This window comes from Micromys minutus (assembly GCF_963924665.1).
Source record: "Micromys minutus genome assembly, chromosome: 7".
Taxonomy (NCBI): Eukaryota; Metazoa; Chordata; class Mammalia; order Rodentia; family Muridae; genus Micromys; species Micromys minutus.
Genome location: NC_137976.1, coordinates 49,416,900 through 49,440,604, shown reverse-complemented (window position 1 = coordinate 49,440,604; position 23,705 = coordinate 49,416,900). Strand labels below are relative to the sequence as shown.

The 23,705-nt window shown below is 41.7% G+C and overlaps 1 protein-coding gene across 1 annotated transcript in view; it reads left to right on the top strand.

Annotated features, from left to right (window-relative positions):
- The window catches only part of CFAP44 (cilia and flagella associated protein 44), a gene marked incomplete at both ends in the record, with an annotated part of 71,600 nt that overhangs the window by 42,617 nt on the left and 5,278 nt on the right, over positions 1-23,705 (top strand). Inside the window, 8 exons of the mRNA XM_080919508.1 lie at positions 863-1,040; positions 2,955-3,458; positions 6,860-7,063; positions 10,699-10,894; positions 17,126-17,236; positions 19,855-19,985; positions 21,644-21,760; positions 22,559-22,760. Of these exons, the coding sequence (XP_080775634.1) occupies positions 863-1,040; positions 2,955-3,458; positions 6,860-7,063; positions 10,699-10,894; positions 17,126-17,236; positions 19,855-19,985; positions 21,644-21,760; positions 22,559-22,760 (1,643 nt within the window). The remainder of the gene's footprint in view (positions 1-862; positions 1,041-2,954; positions 3,459-6,859; positions 7,064-10,698; positions 10,895-17,125; positions 17,237-19,854; positions 19,986-21,643; positions 21,761-22,558; positions 22,761-23,705) is intronic.

The window sequence follows — 23,705 nt, the reverse complement described above, 5'->3', positions numbered from 1 at the left end:
GGCTGTCTTTCATGGTGACATTTATGGCATGGGCCCCTTCCCTTCCTTTTCACCCCCTGTGGCCATTCTCCTTTTTAAAAAACAACAGTTCTTCCACTTGATGCAGATCTACATATGTGAGTAATTGTTGAGGAATACACAGGGGCTTCCTCTGCTAGTTCACACTGCATGTCCCCAAAGGGTGTTTCTCTTAAAGGAAAGAAAGTGCTGACTGCAGGCCAGAGGCGCATGCTCATTCCGGCTGGCACACTTCACGTTCATTGCGTGGACGATTGGCAATTTCCAAGTAAAGACTTTTAAGGGATACCCAAAGATACCTCAGAGCTCCCTGAGCCAGGACTCCTGTTTCTTTAGAGAACAATTCTTGAGTTTTGTCTCGGTATGAATGCTGCCCCTGATGTGTGTGTGTGTGTGTGTGTGTGTGTGGAGATGGGAAAGCTGAGATGCACCCATTAACAGCCCATCACTGAGGGTTACTAAATGCGTGTAGCATTTTATTCTCTCTACGCCCTTTCCCTTGAGACTCTAATGAGAAAATATTTTTGTAGCTCCTGGGGCCTTCTGGGTCACAGCTTTTTTAAAATTTTCTAGTCTTATTTCTTGGTTAATATAATTTCATCTTTTTGCCTGTATTTCTGAACTGTATCAATATAACTGCCTCCTAATAGTTTTTTTTCCCTACTCTCAACTTCTCTGATGATTCACCGTTGCTTTCTGTACTTCCCAAAAGTTATTCCTATGGAGATCTGGGAGGAGGCGTTAAGTCCGCACTCAAAAGTCTGTTGTTCCACTCCTGTCTATGCTGTCTGCTTCTCCGAGTCTGTTGTTCCACTCCTGTCTATGCTGTCTGCTTCTCTGACAGTTACAAGAGCAAGCCCGATGATGACTATGAAGATCCCAAGGATGTCCAGGCCATCAGAGAAGCCCAAACATTCATGGGCGATTTCAATCTGAAGACATCCGCGGACTACAAGATACCTGAGCACATGAGAATAAATGCGGCCAAGAAGGAGGAGGAACTGGGGATACTTGACACGATGGTACCCAGTGAAAACTATTCTGTTGTTAAGTAGAGTGTGCTCACCCTGCCATTTATCTCTCTGATTCACACATGCACATAAACATGGAAATTTAGAGCTGAAGGCAATTTTCGTAGGAGTCTCGAATATGTCCTTTTTATAAATGACAAGACACAGACCCAGAGAGGGCTAGAGATTTGTCTATAAGTGTTATCAGCTCATAGCACCGAACTGGCCTTCAGGTTACTTATACGGCTCCATGCCATTTTTATGGGGAAAATCCTATGCAATGGAATCCTTAGTAGATTTGTTTTCTGGCTGCCACAGCCCATTGAACAGTTAGAACAAATGTCACCATTTAATATTTTCTTTATAGGACTTCCATCTTTTATCAGAAATGAAACCAACACGTTAGTCTCTGAGTTTTCTAAACTGCTGCCAATCACTCTTGGCTCTGAGCCTCATTTTTTTTAAATTAAATTGCCTTTTTCTTCCTCATTTATTCAATACTAATTTTTCAGGCACCTTTGAAATCATTAGGGAATTGCTTTTTCACACTTAGAGGTTCAGAAAGCATGTGACTACTTTGTTCAAAAGAAGGATTAACTACTTGGCTAACTCATGCAGTTGTGTAGACTACACAGTTCCCGGTATCATATTGACAAAGGTGTAAGTTCTATATTCTGTAGGTAGCATGTTCTGAAAAATGGAACAAAGTATCCTGAAGAAGATATGTCTTTTCCTTTTGTGCAAAAGCTGTTATTTATGCTGGTGTTATAAGCATCTTGGCATGTTAGCTAATATTCACAGTTGCAGGATCAATCATCATAACTTTATTCTTTTGGTCACAATCAACATTTCCAACGTCTTACTAGTGACCATTTAGATTATAGACTATTTTTCTAGCTATTTCCCCCCAAGGTAAGTTTAATGTACCAATTATATTTATGTAGTATTGTTCAATTCTTATTCACAGACACATATTCTTGTGAATACTTCATGTATTTATTTAACGTTCGAGAATGTTTTACCTGCATTTAGAGATGTGCCCATATGTGTATGCTTGGTAGTACCTATAGAAGCCAGAAGAGGGCATTGGACCCTCTGAAACTGGATAAATAGATGGTTGTGAGCTGCCATGTGGGTGCTGGGAATTAAACCTGGATCTTCTGTGAGAGCAACTAGGTGGTTCCGCACATACCCAGTGCTGACTTTTCATTTTAAGTCTTAATACTTTAAAGACTCATTCTCAAGTAGGTAAAAATGTTGATCTTATTTTACTGATTTTATTTCCTAATAAATAGATAGGTAAGTTTTATAAGACTACATGACAAAGTACATTTGGTCTTAAAAACAAAACACTACTTCATGTGGAGTAAGGCTTAGTCTGGTTCACAGCCTCGTTGTACACAGTGGGTGTTGTGCTTTAGGTACTGGGAGATACTTGTAGAATAGAGTATGTAATGAGTAAGCTGTGGGTGTGTGGAGTGCTGGTGCAAATATGCTTTGGCTCAAATAAGAATATAAAATGAGAACAGGGTGACTTATAGTTAGGTCCTATGTGAGCAGCCAAGGTGATTCTTAAAAAAAGAAATCCAAATTTCCATCAAGGGAAGGAACTAGTAAATGCACAGAGTGTCTATATAAACACAAGTCTCCTGAGAGGCTTCCATGAGGAGGCTGAAGGACAGGAACCTCAACCTTGCAAACCAGCTAAAGGGACCAATGGGAGAAAGAGAAAGGGGTCAGATCCAGGCTGGCCTCGGGTCTTACTGGGCGGCACCTGAAAGTCAGGGAAAGCATAACTGACTGTTCCAAACAGAGACTTTGCTTTTCCCTAGTCCCGTCAGCCCAAAGATAAAGGGTGAGAAACCATTCCAGACCGCCCTCTGCGAGAAGGTCATGAGGTTGCTTCCCACCCCGCTCTTGTTTCAGGCCCACGGAAAGAAGAGGTACATGAACAAGTGCATCCTTTCACTTCGAGATCTCAAGTTGGCTGTCATTGAGGAAATCCAGTGCCTGGTCCAGGAACTGAAGAGCATTCATTCTTCCATCCCCACCTCCAAGCACATGCCCATCCCCCAGGTCCCGCAGATATATCCAGAAGAAGTCCCAGAGAGGAGATTTCAGTACGACGAGGAGACACTCCTGAGATTTAAGAGAAAGCAGAGGAAGCGGCAGGATGCCAAAAGCAGCAGCAAGCAGTCGGAATCTGGGGGCTCAGCTGGGGGAGGGCTGGGGTTCCTCAAACTGACCCCCGGAAAGGAAGCAGAGCTGACAACTAGAGACTCCCTGTCTCGGTCGTCCAAGGCATCAGGTCTCCTGGACCTTCCAAAGACAACTGAGTTCGAGAGGGCGGAGCCAAGCGATGTGGAGTTGGAGATTATGAAGAGAGATGAGGTTAAACACTTGTACATGCAACAGTTTTTGTGCAACAGGGTAAGAGGCAGAGCTGCCCCTCTACGTGAAGATGAAAGAATGAATAGTAGCTAATGATTGGTTGATTTCAAACTTCTCTGCATTAACCTTTCCCCCAAATGCCGGCCAGCTCAGTATTCACTGATGACCTGGCTTTCTTCCCCTAACTAGTTCCCTAACTAAGCTTAGGGCTCTCTGTAGAATGTTGGAGCTTTGTGTCCTTTTCTCCCACAGGGAAACACACCAGAAGATACTTGCAACCCAATGAAGTCATGGTAAAGGGAACTGGAGGGACAGCCTTGAAAAGACAATAGGACGAAGTCTCTGCTTTTTTCACACCACTGTCTCCCTGTCTTTGTCTCTCTATGTCTTTCTTTCTGTCTCTCTGGTCTCATTTTGTGGCTCAGGTTGGCCTAAAACTCACTATGTAGCCTGACCTGGCCCCAGAGTTCAGGATTACAGGTGTGAGCACCATGCTGGCCCATCAACTCTCCTTTCCTGCGCATCCAGGTTCCTCCAGTGGGAGGGAGCATCTGTGGTGGTGACTGGATGCAAAACTATTGTATAGCTGGAATGACAGGTGCTGTCATTTCCAGGGAAACCAGAACCAGGCTTGGATCAGAAGTGTGGGGTACAGCTTAACCACCGAAGGAAAGCACCTTTCCTGGATAGTTCCCTGCTACTGGACATGAACAAGGAGCCCCTTCCTCTGCTCTTTTCAGCTCCACCCTGTTGCTCCCCAGCCTTCTTCTCTATCGTCAGCCCTGCTTCACCCAGGCCTGTTCTCCCACCCTCCTGCCTCCCAGGCTCTCTGTTTACTACCATTTCATGTCATTGTTCCTCTACCCATCCCTCCTGACTGCAATGACTGCCTTTCAGAACTGGGCTCATTCAAAGCACAGACCAGTCCAAGCACTCTCTAGCATCTTCCACACCCACCCTCTCCTTGTTTCTGGACTCCATCTCCCCTGAAGTCAACATCTTACGTCTTACTTCTTGATATTTCATGTGCGTTAGCTTTGTCTTACCAGGTAGAGTTTACAGTCCTTCAGATATGGATCACACATCTTCTCCTATTTCCCTCATGATGTCTAGACATAAGGCACGCCAGACACATAGTAGATGCTCTAATATAGCTTTGCTATATATGCTCTAATATAGCTTTGCTATAATCACATTAACTTATTGACTTCATTAATTTAGCAAATGTCTGTTGGCCATGCCACATTCGGAGGCTTAATAGCGGGGTAGTAGGAACACAACAGTGCTCAAGAAAAGCACTCACTACCCTCACAAACCTAGTAAGCTGTCAGCTACCAGAGCCAACAGAACAGGTATAATAACCCTTACAGACCTGCAGACCCCTGTGGTCTGGTTTCAGAATGGTTTTCTGAAAAAGAAAATGTCCTCCTGCCTACAGAGAAATTGGGAATAATTCGGCCTCATTGAGTTACCATAAAAGGAAGCCCAAATACACACTCTATAACCACACTTACTGAAAAGCATGAGCCGTTTCTTTGGGTTGATTTCTGTATTTTCGCACTCTAAAATTCTCTAGCAATTTGACCACCACAAACCTGCAGACATCTATCTTACTGTTTATTATTCTCTAGTAGAAAGCTTCATGCGCACTAAGTTTTTAACCGTCAAGACATCCTATACAATCCAACAGATAACATTCAGTGGTTTTCTGTTCCCCACGGTGCAAGTTTCTTTGGGGTCATCAATAGTCATGGTTCCCTCTTAGGCTCTCCACTGATGCTGCAGTGAGTAGGTGGAGTTGTGCTGATCAGAGTACACAGGAGGACAGACAGCTCCTTGGCCGTAGTGGAATAAGGTCCAGACCAGGGGTAAGAATTTGGACTTCTGTTCCACCTTTATAATAAGGTAGCCTTAATTACAGAGCAATCATCTTTAACCTCATTTCTTCATTTGGAAAATGGGATAATCGAACAGTTTCTAGGTGACTCTATTATGGCATTTACCTATGTAAAAATAATTTTCATTCTTTACTTTCTAAATTTTTATTCTTCTCTCATATATTACATTCTCACCACAGTTTCTCCTCTCTCCACTCCTCCCAGACCTCCTCCATCCCTTCTTCCTCAGAACAACTCCTCTTCTGTTTCCCTTCAAAAAAAAAATATCCTCCCAGGGATACCTACCAAACATTGCCTAACAAGATACATTAAGACTGGGCACAGACTCTTACATCACTGCTGGATGAGGCAACCTAGTATGAGGAAAAGGGTCCCAAGCACAGGCAAAAGAGTCAGAGCCACCCCCTACTCCCAAGTCCCACAAGAACACCAACTATACAACCATGAGGTATATGCATAGGCTCTTGCTCAGACCAATACAAGGTCAATGTTTGTCACTATGGTTTCTGTGAGCCCCTATGAGCCCTGCATAGTTGATCCTGTGGGCTGTGTGCTCATGGTATACTTGACCCCTCTGGCCCCTAAAGTCCCACCCCACCCCCACCCCCACTTCCCACCCCTAATTCTGTCTTCTTCAGGGTTCCCTTGTGTTTTAGTTAGGGTTTTTATTGCTGTAAAGAGACAACATGACCAAAGCAACTCTTATAACAGAAAACATTTAAGTGGGGCTTGCTTACAGTTTAATAGATTTAGTCCATTATCATCATGATGGGAGTATAGCAGCCTATAGGCAGACATGGTTCTGGAGAAGGAGCTGAGAGTTCTATATCTTGATATGAAGGCAGAATGAAATAGACTCTAATTCCACACTGGGTGGAGCTTGAACATAGAGACCTAAAATCCCACTGCCATAGTGACACATCCTCCAATAAGACCACACCTCCTAGGAATGCCACTCTCCATGGACTAGGCATTTAACCATGTAAGTCTATGAAGACCGAACTTATTCAAACCACCACATCCTGTCTAGTATTTGGCTGTGGGTCTCCATCTGCTCATCCATTGTTTATCCTCTGCTGGATGATGCTTCTCTGATGACAACTGAGCTAGGCACCTATCTCCATTTTCAACTTTTTTTTTTAAATAAAAAAGTTAAGAGTAATGTTTATTTAGACTTACTGTGAGAAAGCATTGAAAATGGGTTATATATATATATATATATGTACATATATATATATATATATATATATATATATATATATATATATATCACTATTGACTAAGCCATTGCTCACTGACATTATATATATGGCTTAGTCAATAGTGATAAAGCAGCTTAAAGGACTGTATTATAGAATTCCCATCACTAAGCTATGCAAATTCTGTTCCACCAATAAGTGAGTTTATATGAGCACATAATTATATCTCTAGTCAAAATATGTAATGAGAAATATTTTTAGATCCATTAGTACCGTTGGACAGTTTGAAACAGAACATTTGTGTTTTAACTTACATATGCTCAAATCTCTTTTTTTACCTCAGATCAAAGAACTGATTGTCACTTTCGATGCAGAACTTCATCTTCTAAGACATCAGAAACTGAAGCTAGATACTAAGATGAAATTATCTGACCTCCACCATGTCACATTGTTTCAAGAAATGCTTCTTCTCAAGAATTTTGAAAAACAGGAAAATATTCTTCAAGAGCGAGTTAATTCCTTAGACAAAGAGGAGCAAGACATGCAAGTAAGAGCTTTTTAAGTTAGGGAAGATCAGTCTGACTCCTCAAAACCAGTGTAAAGCGCTGGGCACAGCAGCCCATGCCTGTAACCCAAGTCCAAGAGACAGAAAAGGAGGGTCTGGGGATCTTACTGGTCAGCCAATCTAGACAAGTTGGTTTAGGTTCAATGAGACATGGTGTCTCAGGGAAACAAGACAGAGAAGCCTAGCAAAATAGCTCAGTGGATAAAGACACTCGCTAACAAACCTGCTCACCTGAGGTCAGCTCTTCAATTCATTCTCTAGACCATGGTTCTCAATGTTCCTAACGCTGCAACCCTTTAATATAGTCTCTCATGTTGTGGTGACCCCCAGCCATAAATTTTGTTGCTACTTCATTACTATAATTTTGCCACTGTTATGAATCATAATGGAAATACTTTTGGAGACAAAGGTTTGCTGAAGGAGCTGTGACCCACAGGTTGAGAACCACTGCATTAGATAGAGAAAGTCAACTCTTAAAAGTTGTTTTCTTGACCATACAGGCACTGTGACATAGGCATACACACACACACACACACACACACACACACACACACACACGCATGAGTGCATGCTCATACACATAAACATACACTCACATGTTTGAGAGAGACATTTAAAAATAACAAAGTAGAAAATGATTAAGGAAGACACAATATCCATCTCTATTTTCTACATATATATGAATACATGTGCCCCTGCAGACATGAACATATATACTCACACATTCTAGGAAATACATATGAGATAAACCCATATTTGTCTTTCTGTTACTAGCTTAATTTGGTTAATATAATTATCTCCTGTTGCAACCATTTTTTTTCCCCACAAATGATAGAGCTTGGTTTTTGTGAGAACATTTCTCTTTATTTGTTGACAATTTCACACACTCATATAATGTATCTTTACCATTTCTACCCAACAGCTCCTTCCTTCCAGCCCTCAGCCCCTCACAACCAATCTTCTTCCTCATCCTCTTCTTCCTTCTCCTCCTTCCCCCCATCCCATCAGAGAATGCACAGCCTACCAATGGCCACACCCAAAGAAAACTTGCTCTGTCTCCTGCAGCATTCTTACATTTCACCACCTCCTTTCCTAGAATTTCCTAGAACTGGGACATCATGAGCACTACCTCATCCAAGAGAGAATGCTGGCTGCTTTTATTTTGCTCAGGTCTTACGCAAGTAATCATAGCTGCCTTGAAGCCATGAGTGTATGCCATGTCTGACAGCATTTACAGCACTCCTCAGATCCCCTGAGTCTTATACCCCTCTTCTGCATTATTCCCTAAACCTTAGGGCAGGAGTTGTCCCATTTAGTCGCTCAACTATCACCCATTCTTAGTCTTTTAGCCAGTTATGAGTCTCTGCATTAACAGGTGCCCACCTCCAAAACAAGCTTCCCTCTGACCAAGGTAGAGAACAGCACCATTCTGTGAATATAATCACAGATGTTTAGAAGTCAATTTGACAATATGCCCATTTAGTGAAACAGCAGTCATCGGCTCCTCTGAGGGACTATACTCGCCCCAGTTTTTGCCCAGGTTCATAGTGCCAGGGATGAGTTCTCTCCCATGGAGCAGACCTCAGCTGCCATCAGAGAGCAGGAGGACACATCTGTAACATTGCACCAGCTGGCACATGTGGCCTGGAAGGATGATATTCTAGCATGAAATTACAGCAGGTTGAGTGAGGCTGTTGATGACTTGTTTCTCCCAGTAGCTCGCAAAACCCCTCCAGCACTGAGAAAGGTAGCCAACAGAGAGGTCAGTCACAGCCTGATTTTTTCCATGTTGTGCAAGCAAAGTTTGTGGTGTCTTTGACAATAGAGTCCCACCATATTGTTATAGGGGCCAGCTAAAAGCGATGGCAGTGGCTTATTTTGTTTTGGTAGCCTCTGGGGTCTTTCTGTACAATAACTTATAGGGATATCCCATATCTGGCATGGTTTTTTCATGCCCTAGGTTGATGTGTCTGATCTATTTGGTGTTGACTTTTGGGCAAGGTAAAAGATAAGAACTTAATTTCATTTTTCTACATATAGATATAGATGATATAGATTACATGGATATAAAAGATTAGATATAGATATAGATAGATGATATAGATATAGATTATGTAAATATAAAGGTTTAGATATAGATACAGATATAGATATATTTTTTTCTTCAATATCATTTGCTGATGATGATTTTGGCATCTTTGTCAAAATGAGGTGGTTATAATTACGTGAACTTGTATCTGGTCTTCTATTCTGTTCTATTGATCTGCATGCCCAATTTTTTAGCAGTACTAAGCTGTGTTGTTGTTTCAGTTTTTTTGTTGTTGTTGATCTTTTTTCATCATAACTCTAACTTGAAACATTGTGTGGTGATCTCTCCGGAAGAATTATTTTTGTGTACAATTGCTATGGCTGTGAGGATATTTTATACTTCCTATGATTTTGAAGATTTCTACTTCTGTGAAGAATATCATCAAAGTTTTGTTTAGGATTGCATTGATCTGTAGGTTGCTTTTGCGGAATAAGAATGGGGATACTGTTAACTACCTTGAAAAGAAAGAAAGATCTGGGTAAAGTGGCTTCGAGAAGAGAGAGATAAAAATAGACCGTCATATCATCTAAGAATTGAAAGTCTCAGGAAGTTAAACCCTGCCTACCAGGCTGTCCTGTGTACTTTGGGGAAAGGGGTTGGGGGCAGGACAGGGGCAGATAAGATCAAAAGAGGAAGATAGGGGGCAAGAGAGATTAAAGTGGTACTGAGCATTAGATCCAGGGGTAGGTGTAAAGGAGAGAGAGGAATGGGGCACAGAGTTGAATTATTGTCTACAGCTTCCACTCCCTTGGCAGTCCTTCCAGGGCCTCCAGATGCCTCTCCAAGCCTGGGTGTGGCACCTTATTCTCAGGTGATTCTGCAGGGTCAGGTTTCAGATGCTGTCACTCTGAACAGTCATTTTTGAGGCACGTGTCTGGTCACAGATACTGCTCCCATCAGTGGGCACTCCATCATGGCTTGAGTTGGAGATATTGGTCAATCCTCTAGGATGGGCATTAAGAAATCCAGCTATGAATGCTGGGCCTGTGCCATGTTAGGTGCACTGCTTCACATCTGTGACTATGTTTCTCTGTAAGTACCATTTTATCTGACTGTCAGTAAAAATTCTAATGTACTGGTGCAGACCTTTAGTCCCAGTACTAAAGGCAATGAGGCAGAGGCAATGAGATCGGTGTGAGTACAAGACCAGCCTGGTCTACAGAGCAAATTTCAGGACACCCAGAGCTTTACAGAGAAACTCTGACTCAAAAAAAAAAAAAAAAAAAAAAAAAAAAAAAAAAAAAAAAAAAAAAACAAACAAACAAACAACAAAACCAAACCAACCCAAAATTCTAATTTGTTTAATTTAGATTTTTTTTTTGGACAAAGGTGAACATTTCAAAGATGCTGAACTTGAGTGACATTTTTAAAAAATGTAAATTTAATCAAACAGTTCTAGAAACATCAGAAATAGATTTCTATAAGAAGTTCAAAAATATCTTTTAGATTCCAGCTTTGCATTGGAACAGGCATTACACTCTGAAGTCAGTTTGTTAGAAACATATGTTATGTCCCTCCCTCCCTCTAGTGGAAAATAAACGAAACTCTTAAAGAGATGGAAGAGAAAAAGAATGAGATCACCAAACTCCAGGAGCAGGAAAAGGCACTCTACGCCGGTTTCCAATCAGCCCTTGGAGAAAATAATAAATTTGCAAACTTCCTCATGAAGGTCCTGAAGAAGAAGATTAAGCGGGTTAAGAAGAAGGAAGTTGAAGGAGATGCTGGTTTGTGTTTCTCCCTCATGTGCTAGCCCATTTCTTCTTGTCAACGCTAAAGAGAGACATAACTGAGCTTTCTGTCTGGCACAGTTCTCACCTACTACTTACTGCTCAGGCAATGTAGAAGTACTGTAGGGTTAAAGAACAGGGGCTGTAAGCTGATTGGGTGTGTTTGAAGAACTGAAGTGTGAATCCATTTGTGTGGTGTATGTGCGTGTGTACACATACATACACACACACACACACACACACACACACATATATATATATATGTAACTGAAGTGTGTGTGGTGCATGTATGTGTGCACAGGTGTGTACTCAAATGTTTGTGCATTTGTGGTGGATGCATGTGTGTGTGTGTGTGTGTGTGTGTGTTTGGTATGAGTTAATATAGGATAGTTTAGGTGAAATAGCTATCCTCAGCTTTTGTACATGTCTAAGTAAGATTGGTAAGCTTGACCTTCTGTCTTGGTATTGAATTTTGAGTTCCCTGTGTTCTAGAGACTAGTCCTTTGTATGCTATATGATTCACAACTTTCTTTCCATCTGTAACTTTACACATGCAGCATTTGTTGAGGAGGGTGTCTCTGTCCTTTGAATTGTTTTTGCTTTTTTTTGAATCATGTGTCACAGTTGTTGTATGGGTCTATGTGTATGGATATTGCTCTGGGTTTTCTGTTTTGTTACAGTGACCTACCCCTTTTGTTATTGTGGCTGCATAGTAAGAATTGAAATCAGGTAGACCAGTTGTTCCTCTCACTTGAGTCTTCTTTCTCAAAATGGTTTTAGCTTCTCCAGCTCCTTAATCTTTCCATATTTTAGAATAACAACAAAGAAATCTTGTTAGACTCTTTAACACATTTGTGTTAAACCTGTTTATCAGCTTGGCTCTGCATGTCTCAGGACAGACCTTGCATGCTTGTCAATTAATCAGCATGTTATTTCAACACGCAACACATGCCTCTGCTTTGTAAGATTTACAGCTGCATGGTTTCCTAATATGAGTGACTGTGCATAAGATCATATTTTGCTCTCAGTATCTTCAAGCTTACTGCTAACATACAGAATTATGATTGGTTTTATATACCTGTTTAACCAGAACAAAAAAGCCAGAACAAAAAAGCCATATATCCTTAAAGGAAATAGGTATGTTCAGTACTAAAGGTCTGCATGCAGTCACACAGCAGACAACTGCAAGCAAAAGGAGGACAGGCAACACACACACACACACACACACACGCACACACACACACACACACACACACACACAGCAGAGACAGACAGAGACAGAGATGGAGACAGACAGACATAAAGAGAGAGAGACAGACAGAGACAGAGAGACAGAGACAGACAAACACAAAGAGAAAGAGAGACGAGAGAGAGAATATGTGCCCTAGTAGTTGTATCTTTAATGAAGGGCTTCACTCTGTATTCATTAAACAGCACAGAAAACATGGTGTGGGAGAAAGAGATTAGGGACTCTTCATAGAAATATTTAACAGTGTTTCACAAGGGAAGAAACCCCAAAATGATTCAGAAAAGCACACTACACTGCAAACAGACACAATCCATCTCTGTCTTCATGCTACCTACAACATTTGTGGCAGATATATATTGAGAGAGAGAGAGAGAGAGAGAGAGAGAGACAGAGAGACAGAGAGACAGAGAGACAGAGAGACAGAGAGACAGAGAGACATAGAGACAGAGACAGACACAGAGAGAGAGAGAGACAGAGAACAGAGACACAGGCACACAAAGAGAGGCACACATGGATACAGAGAGACACACGGACACAAACATGCACAGACAGACACACACACACATGCACACACAAGGCAACAAACAGACTACAGACAAGTCAGAAAACATAGACTGCAGGAAGAAGGAAGACATGGGGAGAAAAGTGGAGAGAACTCAAACTTGGGCCCACTATTGGTCAGACACTCTAAGCCGAAGAGCTTAGCTTTCATTCCTCAATGAGACATCAGCACATGTGACTGTCTCTGAGGTTGTCTCTAATACAACCCATTTCCACCAAGAAAACCTAGAGGTCCCATTCCACAACTGTTCACCAAAATAAATTAGTGTCTGGACTGGAATGTTAGTCATACCCTCAGATATGGCTTCTGGACAGGAGCTCATCCAGGGGAAGAGAGATAACTAGAAACCAGACCAGGATCCATAATGTTTTCTGACATCACTAGCCTATGGCTGGGACAGGTTCACAGCCATTCCCAGGTTCTGGCCAAGGACAGGAATGGAGGTGTCTAACACTGAACTGCCCGGCCCACTTCTATCTCTGGTTCTCACCAAAGCTGTGAATTAGGACGTCTTTTCTCACCTTTGATTTTTCTAGAAGATACTATATCTTCTCTCAACATTTAGTAGAATTTACCTGTGAAGCTATTTGGAACTGAAGACTTGGTGGTGGGGTTAAATTATGAAGCAAAATTTGTTAATAGTTTCAGTGATATTCAGCCATTGTTTTATATTAGATGGGCTTGGGTGGCAAGTTCAGTTTTCTTAAGGAATTGGCTTCTTTTTCCAGCAAAGTTCATGAATGTAAAACTTCATTGAACTTTTCACACAGTATGTACACGTGATGCTGTGGACAGTCCTCCTACCGCTCGGCTGCCTTCTTCCTTCTCCCTAAGGCCTTCCCCAGTTCTCAACAGCCCCACTCATGGGCCTTTCTTTTTCTTCTTGTCCAATTCTCATCTATAACAGGAAACACTTGACACTTGTTCTGTGTACGACTCCAGCGTGTATAAATATTCTCTTTCCTATCTGTTCATCTGTTGACTCGCTGATTCGGTATGTTGGCAATAGTAAATAGTGGCACAATAATCGCCAGCACACAGGTATTTCTGCCCCTGAGTCTCATTTCCTTTGTATATATACCCAGGAGTGGAACGCTGGATCACATGGCAGTTTTGAGGAAAGTTCATACAGTTCCCCCCGCAAAGTTGCCATGTTAATGTACATTTCTGTGAACAGTGTACATTATGCAGTGTATATAGTGTATACAGTTCATTCTTTTATCTCCATGTTTTCACTGTTTTTATATATTAATATATGTATATATGTAAATATATAATATATGTATTTTACTCCAATAGAATGACCAATACATATACATATATAAATATATTCATATATTATATGTGTATTTGCACATATACCATTTATAAACTTATATATATATTAAATATGTATATATATATGCCATTCTATTAGAGAAAGATGGAATCTCTTTGTACATGTAAGTGTCAGAATATATGGGGTACACTCTATGTTATTTCTGTACAGTGGGAGCAGTACCCCACCAGGTAACTAGGATTTCCACAAATAATATTGGCATTCACTCTTCTCTCAATTCCGTAACATAATATCTGACAGAATCAACGTAAGAAATAAAGAATTTATTTCCAGGACGTAGAACATAGTGACAAGAAGGTACCTCAGGAGATAGGAAGTCACATTGGGTCAACAGACAAGAAAAAGAGAGAGGAGAGAACTGGTCCCTTCCTCTTATTTACTTTATTGTTCAGCCTGGGACCCCAGCCCATGGGATGGTGCTTTCTACATTCAGGTGAGTCTCCCTCAGCTAAGCTTTTCTGGAGATCTACTCAGAGACCCTCAAAGATGTATGCCTTAGGTGAGTTCAAATCCACTCAAGCTGATAATGATGATATCTAACCATCACAACTCTGTAACTGACAGAGATGCTGATGCTGGTTGCTCTGGTCATGGTGGAGAGCCTACAGTTCTTGCCTTCTGATGGGACACTAGATACATAGGAAGAGGCAGAGGCTAGAGTCACAGCTTCCCCTTGGCAATGGTTAGTTTTAATTGTTAACTTGATTCAATCTATCGTCATCTGGGAAGAGGTTCTCAGTGAAGGGTTGTCTAGATTAGGCTGGTCTAAAGGTGTGTCACTTGGATTTATCCTGATTATGTTAATTGCGATGGGAAAACCCGTCTGTCATGGGTGGCACCATTTCCTAGGAAGGAGATTCTGAATGGTTTAGCAGTGAAGAAAACAAGCTGAGCATAAGTATGCATGCATGAATTCATTGCTCTCTGCCCTTTCTATGGGTTCAGTAACATGACTAATTCTCTCAAGCCATTGCTCCTTCAGTTCTCTTGTGTGATGGACTGCAGCCTGGAACTGTGAGCCAAATAAGCCCTTTCTCCCTTAAATTACTTCTGCCAGGATATCTTATTGCAGTGACAGAGAAAAATTAATACAATCTCTAGGAGACTCTCTGGTGAGTCTGACACAGTGCAGCTACCATGTAGTAGACTTGAATAGGTCTAGTGTTATCAACCATTGTGTTTTCTTTCCCATTGTTATTGTGATGATATCTTCTGGGAGGTGAGCCTTCAGACTTCCCTACCAAAGCTGCCATAGACTAGGTTGTCCCCTGGGATCATCTGTTGTCTCTTTATTAAAGTAGAAATATGTACCATTCAGTCTTCATTGTCACTGAAGAAAAGTGAGTCTTCCTTGTTACTTCTGTGTATGGGAATGAGTTCTAGCACTACATGGAGTCTTTACTGACAATGTGGTAGAGATAAACTTGATGCATATGGCTAGTAGTGAAAGCCCTGACTCTACTCTAGTCATCTTCTGCAAGATGGGAGACGTGCAAGGCTACTCATCCACTCTTTTTTGTTTGTTGAGACAGAGTTTCTCTGTGTAACCCTGGATGCCCTGGAACTAACAACTATATAGACAAGGCTGGCCTCAAACTTTTACTCTGCTTGCTTCATGTGCCACAACTCTTGTCCAAACCATGTGATCTTGATGTTGGTGGCAGTTAAAGAGTTGTTTATAAGCTAGCTGTGGAGAATGTCCCAAATACCTTGATACAGTCCTAGTGGGAACATTAAGAGGTTTCATTACAGCCTTGTGAGAACACAAATTTAGGCTCCTCCTTTGACTTTGATATGGATGGAGGTGATGATGGTTTTTCTTTTTTATTTGATCGCAGAAGTATTATCTTTTTCCAGTTTGATAGGTTGCCATGTTTCTAATCATTTGGCAAGTGGGAGTGTTTGTTGGACCTTTCTACATTGCTTGCATCAGTTGGTGTATCTAGTGTGCCAACTCTTTTTCCTCCAAGTCTGACACGTATGACTCAGAGAACTTACTACAGTATTGCTTTTCAGGTTTCAGGGCATGTAGCTGGTTTGCTTACTTTTCTCTGTTTCTCGGAATCTTACATTTGTCTAATACATAATGCTTAGCCATGTTTACTGGGAGAATTGAGGAAAAGTGGGTCTAGTTTCTTTCCAGAAAAGTTAGCCTATGTAAAGCTATTTAGAGTTAAAATATTTTTGGTCTATCTTTATGGTGGTGCAAATTACTTAATTTTCAGAGAGATTTTAGATTTTAGAAATGTACATAAAGCCTAGAACAGAAATATAGGCTTGTAACCCTGGCTACCCAGGTGGTTAAAATGGGTACAAGTTTGGTCTGCTGGACAATTTAGCAATGCCCTCTTTAAAAAAAAATCACTATAATAAAATTTAAATTAGAGGAGGAATAGGTAAAGCTGTGGTAGAGTACTTGTCTAGCATGTGGAAGGCCATAGTTAAAAACAAATGAGCGAATGAAAAATTAAATCTTAAAAGTAAAGATCTGTCTCTTGTGTTTAATTTGATGTTCCATAACACAAGAATCACAAATTTATGATGTGTGGTACATAGATGTTCCCATGGTATTTTAAGAGCAAAATGGAACATGCTAAAGGGGTCTGTAATCACTTACCTTGGTGATGATATTCAGACATTTGTCTATTTTATAAAAATGCCATATACAGCATAATAATAAAAAGTCACTCGTGACCCTTGCTGAAGAGCAATCACATAGACTCTCCAAGTGGCTTGCTAAAATGACGCTTTGGGGTAGGGAAAGGCAGACTTTAGTTCTGGAATAAGTGATAGCCCATAACAGAAGAGCAAGGGACCAACCAGTAGACAGGAAGTTACTAACAAATAGGGTAACTAAAATCTAACAGAATGTTCACTGAAGGCAGACCAGAGGAATAAGCTATTAGGGAAAGGGGAGCTTAGAGGATTTTGTCAGCTGGGGAGGGTTCAGGTTCGCTACCATAGTGGCACTCTTGCTATGACTGGGTTCAGTGAGCTGAGGACAGGACATGTGATCTGTGTCTTTAATGGTTGGTACTGTAGGATCTGTTCTCCTAATAAGATCTTCTCTCACCTCAGACGAAGATGAAGAGAGCGAGGAGTCCAGCGAAGAGGAGTCCAGCCTGGAGAGCGACGAGGACGAGTCGGGATCGGAGGATGACGTGTTCGATGATTCTATCTGCCCAACGAGTAAGTTGGGCAAAGCCACGTGTCCTCTGTGTAGTGTGAATGTGGGCTATCATCACAGAGATGGTCCTCCTCTATTATCAGCTCTCTGGCAAGGAAATGTAAGAATAGTTTTAAATGTATGCAGTAAAGCCTACAAGCACTTTGGGAGGGATTTCTGGGAAAATTATCACTATTATTATCCAGTCCTTTAACCAGGTTACTGGTTTTAATAATGAAAGTCAATTTATGGAAACCAACTGCTAATTCAGAGATATTATGAACTATGTAGCAATTTTTCATTTTATACATAAATGGCAAATTTTACTTTACACACACACACACACACACACACACACACTCGCACATGCACATGTACATGTGTGCACATAACACATACTATAATATTTTCTTTTTGACAAACTCACTCAAAATTTTTATTTTAAATCTGGTTTCCTGGAAATTGTTGGTAATTTTTTTGACTAGTGAAACTATCCCAGAGCCATTAGGCCAGCATGCTTGTAATCTTTGTAAGTCAATAGTTTAATGGAGAAAATCCATTCCATTTAGTTTATCAGTTGCTTTAATTTTGAGGACAAGAGCCTTGCAATTTTTTTAAGAAATTATGTGTGTGTATATGTGTGTCTGTGTATGTGTTTGTATGTGTATGTATGTTTACATATGTGTGTATGTATGTATATATGTGTATGTATGTATATGTGCTCATGTGTATGTATGTTTGTATATGTGTGTATGTATGTGTGTATGCATGTGAATGTGTGTGCATGTGTATGTGTGCATGTGTGCATGTGTATGTGTTTATGTGTGTATGTACGTGTATGTGTGCATCATGTGTGAGTATGTGTGTATGTGTGCATGTGTGTGTGTGTATATATGTGTGTTTATGTATGTATATGTGTTCATCATGTGTGTGTATGTGTGTATGTGTGTGTACATGTAAGTGTGTGTATATATGTGTGTGTGTATATGTGAATGAAAGTGCCCATGGAGGCCAAAGGCGGAGGAGGGCCCCCCAGAAACTGGAAATACATGTGGTTGTGAACTTCCTGACAGAGGTACCAGTGACTGAACCACGTCCTCTGCAAGAGCATTTATGATCTTCTTACCACTGAGACATCTCTTCAGCCCAAAGACAAGAATTTTATTTAGAAATGTACAATATTTATGAGTAGAATAAAACCTTGTGATTCACCTGGTTACAATACAGTGGGATTGGAGGGCTTGAACATCACACAGCCAGTCTAATGGCTCCTAAATCCCACTTGGCTCTCCTGTTTTGTGGTTGGGGGGCGGGGTAAAACTTAAGCTCTTATCCATGCTAGGCTAACACCCTGCCCCTGCGCTTCAGTCCCAGCCATTAGGTTTTTGAGACCGAGTCTTACTATGTGGCTTAGCCAGGCCTTATACTTCCATCCCTTCCTTTCCCGTCTCCATATTGCTAGGATTACAGACATGAGTCACATACACACAGTTCTATTTCAATATTCTTATTTTATGCTTTTATCTATTCTTCAATGTATAAATGTGGCATTTGTGTAACACAGCCCAAATAAAAGCATGCACTTGAAGCCCATTGAATCACATACCCTGTCACTTTCCTTAATGGCGGTTTTCCTCCTTCATTATAGACTATCCTATAAAATAAAGACAATTGGGCTCAGAGATAGCTCATTGAGTAAAATGCTTGCCAAAGAAGTGTTAGTACCTGAGTTTGGGTCCCCAGAACCTACATAAAACTGGACAGGGTAGCAAAAACATGAGAACCCCAGAGACTCAAAGGCCAGTGAGCCTAGTGAATTTACTAGCAAACAAGGAGGAAGACATTGTTGTGTGACAAAACTTTTCCTGTGGAGATGCAACATATATGTCTACTCACCCCAGATAAGGAACCTGCACCAAATCTAAGTATGGTTAATACCACCACAGTCCAATTTGGTGAACCAGAAAGTATTATTGGAGTTACCTAGGGGAATATAGGTGAGGGGTTACTTACAGGAGCAAAAATGACTCAAAGACAGCTCCATTCCAGCATGAGTTACAGCTCACAAAACCTGTGAGCACTCTGGACAGTCGGCAGGCACCTCCACAGATTGGGGAGTGTCTTTTCCAAGTCACTCTTGCAAGTGACTTCCAAGAACCTCTTCTAGGCAGCTCAGCTGGCTTCTGCTTCTTCCAGACAGATCGGTCTGGCTTCAGTCTTCTTTGCAGCTTGGATTGTCTGATAGTCGACTCAATTTCTGTACTCTGGCAGGGAGAGATTTAGTGAATCTTATTTAGTTTCAGGGATTTCTTGGAGCTATTTGAAGTTGTTTCCCTTGGTGCTTAAGGAGATTCCCTGCTTCAGTCTTGGAGGAAACTGTTACACAACAATAACTCTGAGGTTGGTCTCTGACCTCCACATGCAAATACACACACACACACACACACACAAACACAGAGTCACACAGTCAAACCTTGTTAACTTTGCTTTTAAAAGAAGGAAAGTAATGTTTTTCTTTGCAGAGTCTGTTGTGGGTCTGTGAATAGCTGATATTGATTCGAAAGCTCCAAGCTCCGCGTCTCTTGTATCATCACATTCTCTGTCAAACAGGATTGCCTTCTTATTTTAACTCTCTCTTTAGATTGTGATGCAAGTCTTTTTGAACTGGCCCTCCAGCTTCGAGAGAAAAGACTGGACATTGAAGAAGCTTTAGTTGAAGAAAAGAAAATTGTTGATAACCTAAAAAAAGAATACGATACAATCTCCAAAAAGGCATGGTGTTTTCCCTTCTTGTCTTCCAACATGTTATCTACCCACACTATGTCATAGAACTTCTCAGAGACGTTATCAACAGCCTTTGAAAGGAAAAGTATCAGCTCAGGATACCCCAAGACCAAGTTCTCAACAAAAATGGGATTTATTTGCCCCAGAGGGACAGCGGGCCAGGAATCAGAGACAAAGACAAGAGACAGAGGAGGAGGGAAGAGGAGAAGAGAACAAGGGAGGAGGGGAGGGGTATTTGTCCCCCGGGACAGAGGACTTCTCTGGAAAGGAGACAGGGGCATGTAGGGAAACCATGGTTTATAAAATTAATATGGGAAATCATGTGTTTGGATGAGGTGTTTAATTTTAGTTGGACATGTTAATTAGGTGAGTCAAAGGGGCATTTTCATTGCTGGACTTCACTAATTTGATAGCTGTGACTTGGTGGTCAGCCTCAGTACAAGGAAGTGGCCAACTATGAGAATGACCTTGGGTGCTAGCTTAAGGAATCTAGTCTAATGGTTTTGTTTTGTTTTTATCGAAGCAGAGGGAATGGGGAGAACGGCAAGGCCAGCCAAAGCCATACTTGCCACACTGGAGCTGGCCAGAGTCCCTTCAGCTCTCCCCGTGGATCACAAGCAGCCCTTTGCTCTCTGGATTCACATTTACACCACTCATTTGTCTCCCAATTGTTTTGATGACATAATTCTATTAGCAATCGATATCATGGCATATATTATATAATTAGTGTGTGTGCCTGCATAAGCAACACTCAGCAAGTACTGGGTTAGTGTGTTAGTTATGAAGCCTTCTTAGAAATAAGATGAAGATGAATTGTGTGTTGGAGGTTACAAAGCAAACTCCTGGGACCTGGCAACCTCCCTCCTTTCCCTTTTGACTTTCTAAAGGAGAAACTCTTGTTTAGATCTTGTTTAGAACAATGCCATTCAACCTGATTCACATTTAGAATGTTTTTTTAAAAGTGGATTTGATTATTTATTGGTTTTGTTTGTTTGTTTGTTTGTGGGTTTGGTTTTCAAAACAAGGTTTCTCTGTGTAGACCTGGCTGTCCTAGAATTCACTCTATAGACCAGGCTGGCTTTGAACTCAGAGATTCACCTGCCTCTGTCTCCTGGGTGCTGAGATTTGTGGCATGTGCCACCACCGCCTAGCTTTTAGTGAATTTAAAAATATTTTTTGTAATAAAAATGTTCAGGAACACTGTTCTTCTTTATTTTTTCTTTTTGCGATGAGGAGTATACTTTGTGGAAGTGGTAGCTTCCTGCTTTAATACACTTTAAAATTTTAATTTCTTTGGGTGATTGTAACAAAAACAACAACAACATCAACAACAAAATCATCTACCATTCCAATAAAGATATTTTGCTTTAGGGCTTTAGGCCTGCTCTACCTATAGAAAATAGAAAGAAAGAGGGAGACTTTTTTCTTTTTTGACTTTTTTCTTAGGAAGCACTAACCATTGTAGGAGACAGGAATGGCTGAGTAGGTAGGGTGCATCCTAACTGGGCAGGAGGAAAATGATCTTGTAGACGTGGGCCCTGGGTCATGGTCTCCCAGAGAACGTGCCCTACCCACTGTGCTTCCTTTCCTTGGGGACTTACACTTTCACCGACCCATGCCAATATCTCTCCCGTGGCTTTGTCCAGGTAAAAGTCGTGGCGACAAATCTGAATGCAGCCGAGGAGGCCCTGGAGGCTTATCAGCGAGAGAAGCAGCAGAGGCTGAATGAGCTGCTGGTTGTCATTCCCCTCAAGTTCCACCAGGTGACCCCAAGATCGGGGCAGAAACAGTGTCCCACCAAAACCTTCCCAGAGAAAGATTCGTGACTCACCAGTGGTGTGCCATGGCCCTTGCTGGGCCATTCTTGTACAGAAGCACATTCCTCACTCTTCTTAGCCAGTCAGACTTCTAACTAAGGAAAGCACCAAGGCACACATGCTTCCCTGTGCACACAGTCACCTCACCGGCCCATTCGTCAGAATGAAATGGCTACAAGTTGAGATGTTGGGTCTTGTGCACAAGTCATTGCCATCCATCTTTAATCAGCTGTGCACCAGTGGGCGGAAGCCTTACCTCAATGTCATTAGTAAGGGAGGTCCTGGCAGGACAGAATGTTCTTCGTAAAAAAAGCTTTTTCCCATCACCATACATTTCCACTGTCTACTTGAATTATAATTTACATTAAGCTGTGGAAATTCATATCCATAAGAAGAGAAAGGCTTGTTGTAGCCTCTTGTCAGGTTAAGAGAAGAGACCATTTTTATGGGGCAAAAAACCACTCAGTTTATCGATATCTTGTTAACAGTTTGTTATGTCATCCTTGAAATGCCTGCTCCATTGTTATGAAGTGGATATCAGGCAAGACCTATTCTAGAAGTTTGCTGTTCCCAGAAAGACCCAATGTGGCTTTCTCTCCGAGGACAACTTTCTGTTTACCTAGTCACTGTCACTAGGGTGAGAAAACAACAGGACCGAGAAACCAGGATATCTCTTCTCTGCCTTCAGCCTGGTCTGTGTCTGCTTTGGCTCTGATTTGTACCCGCTTTGTTTTGTTTCCATAGATAGAGTATGTGGTATTTGGGGAGGTACCTGAAGACCTTTCCGGGACCCTGGTCTTCTCCAACCACTCCCTCGATCGGCTGCAAGAACGAATCATACAGCTCCAGGAGGAAAATGCCAAGCAGCAAAAACTTAACAAAGAATGCAGGGAGAGACGGAAGCTGCTCATCCGGGAAAAGAGAGAGATGTCGAAAACCATCAACAGTGAGTGTCAGCCAGAGGACCATTAGTAACTCGTACTGGCTCAAAAGGAACCTAACAGCTGGCCGGTTCTATCTTAGAAAACAAAAGCCGCAGACGCAGTGTTTTGTGTAGTTTGTCCGGGTGTGCGCCCGCCCAGGAGCTGTCTCAGATTCTCGGATGAAAGACTCACACATTAGCTCATTCTTAACCTGCCTCTCTGGCTCAGTGGCTGGGCTTTTCTAAGCCTCCTGAGGCTAGTGCGCCCTTCTCTTTACTTCCAGCTCGACATCTCTAACTCAACTTAGTAGCTGGGTTACCTTCTGTGAAGCCCAATGGTCTTGCTGCCCAAGATGCTGCCGGGCTGCCCTTTCGTGGGCCGCTTTGCCTTTCTGCCTACATTTTGGAAGATCTCCCCTGCAGCTCTGAGTCTGTTCCATCTCTCTCCCTCAAGTATCTCAATTCTCCTCTTTCTGCCCTCTCCTCTCTCGTAGCCTGCGGGAACCTGGAAATCCTACCTCTTTATTTCTACTCAATTATTAGCCACTGACATCTTTATAGATTGATCAAGAAGCAACTGGGGTCAAGGACTTTAGTGTATGGACATGCAGATTCCCAATCAAATCATCAGAACTACCTCCCTACAGCCCACCATGACGGAGAGGAAACGGAATACCTCCCACTGACTATTTTAAAGAGGAAAGATGTGGCATACCGTCTGCCTCTCTTCGTGTGTGAGAAAATACTGAATAGTATGATCATCTCTGCTGTACTAGTCCCCGTGCTTGAAACCCAACAAAACCCCCTCCTCTTTCTAGTATTGTATGCCCCTCCTCCGGGCTGCCATATGGCATAGATGCACACATGATGTGTGTGCATATTTACACATATTTACACACAGCATGGAAACCTATCCAGCATACTTCTCTGATGGTACTCAAGAGTGTATGGTGCATTTCACTAGACCAT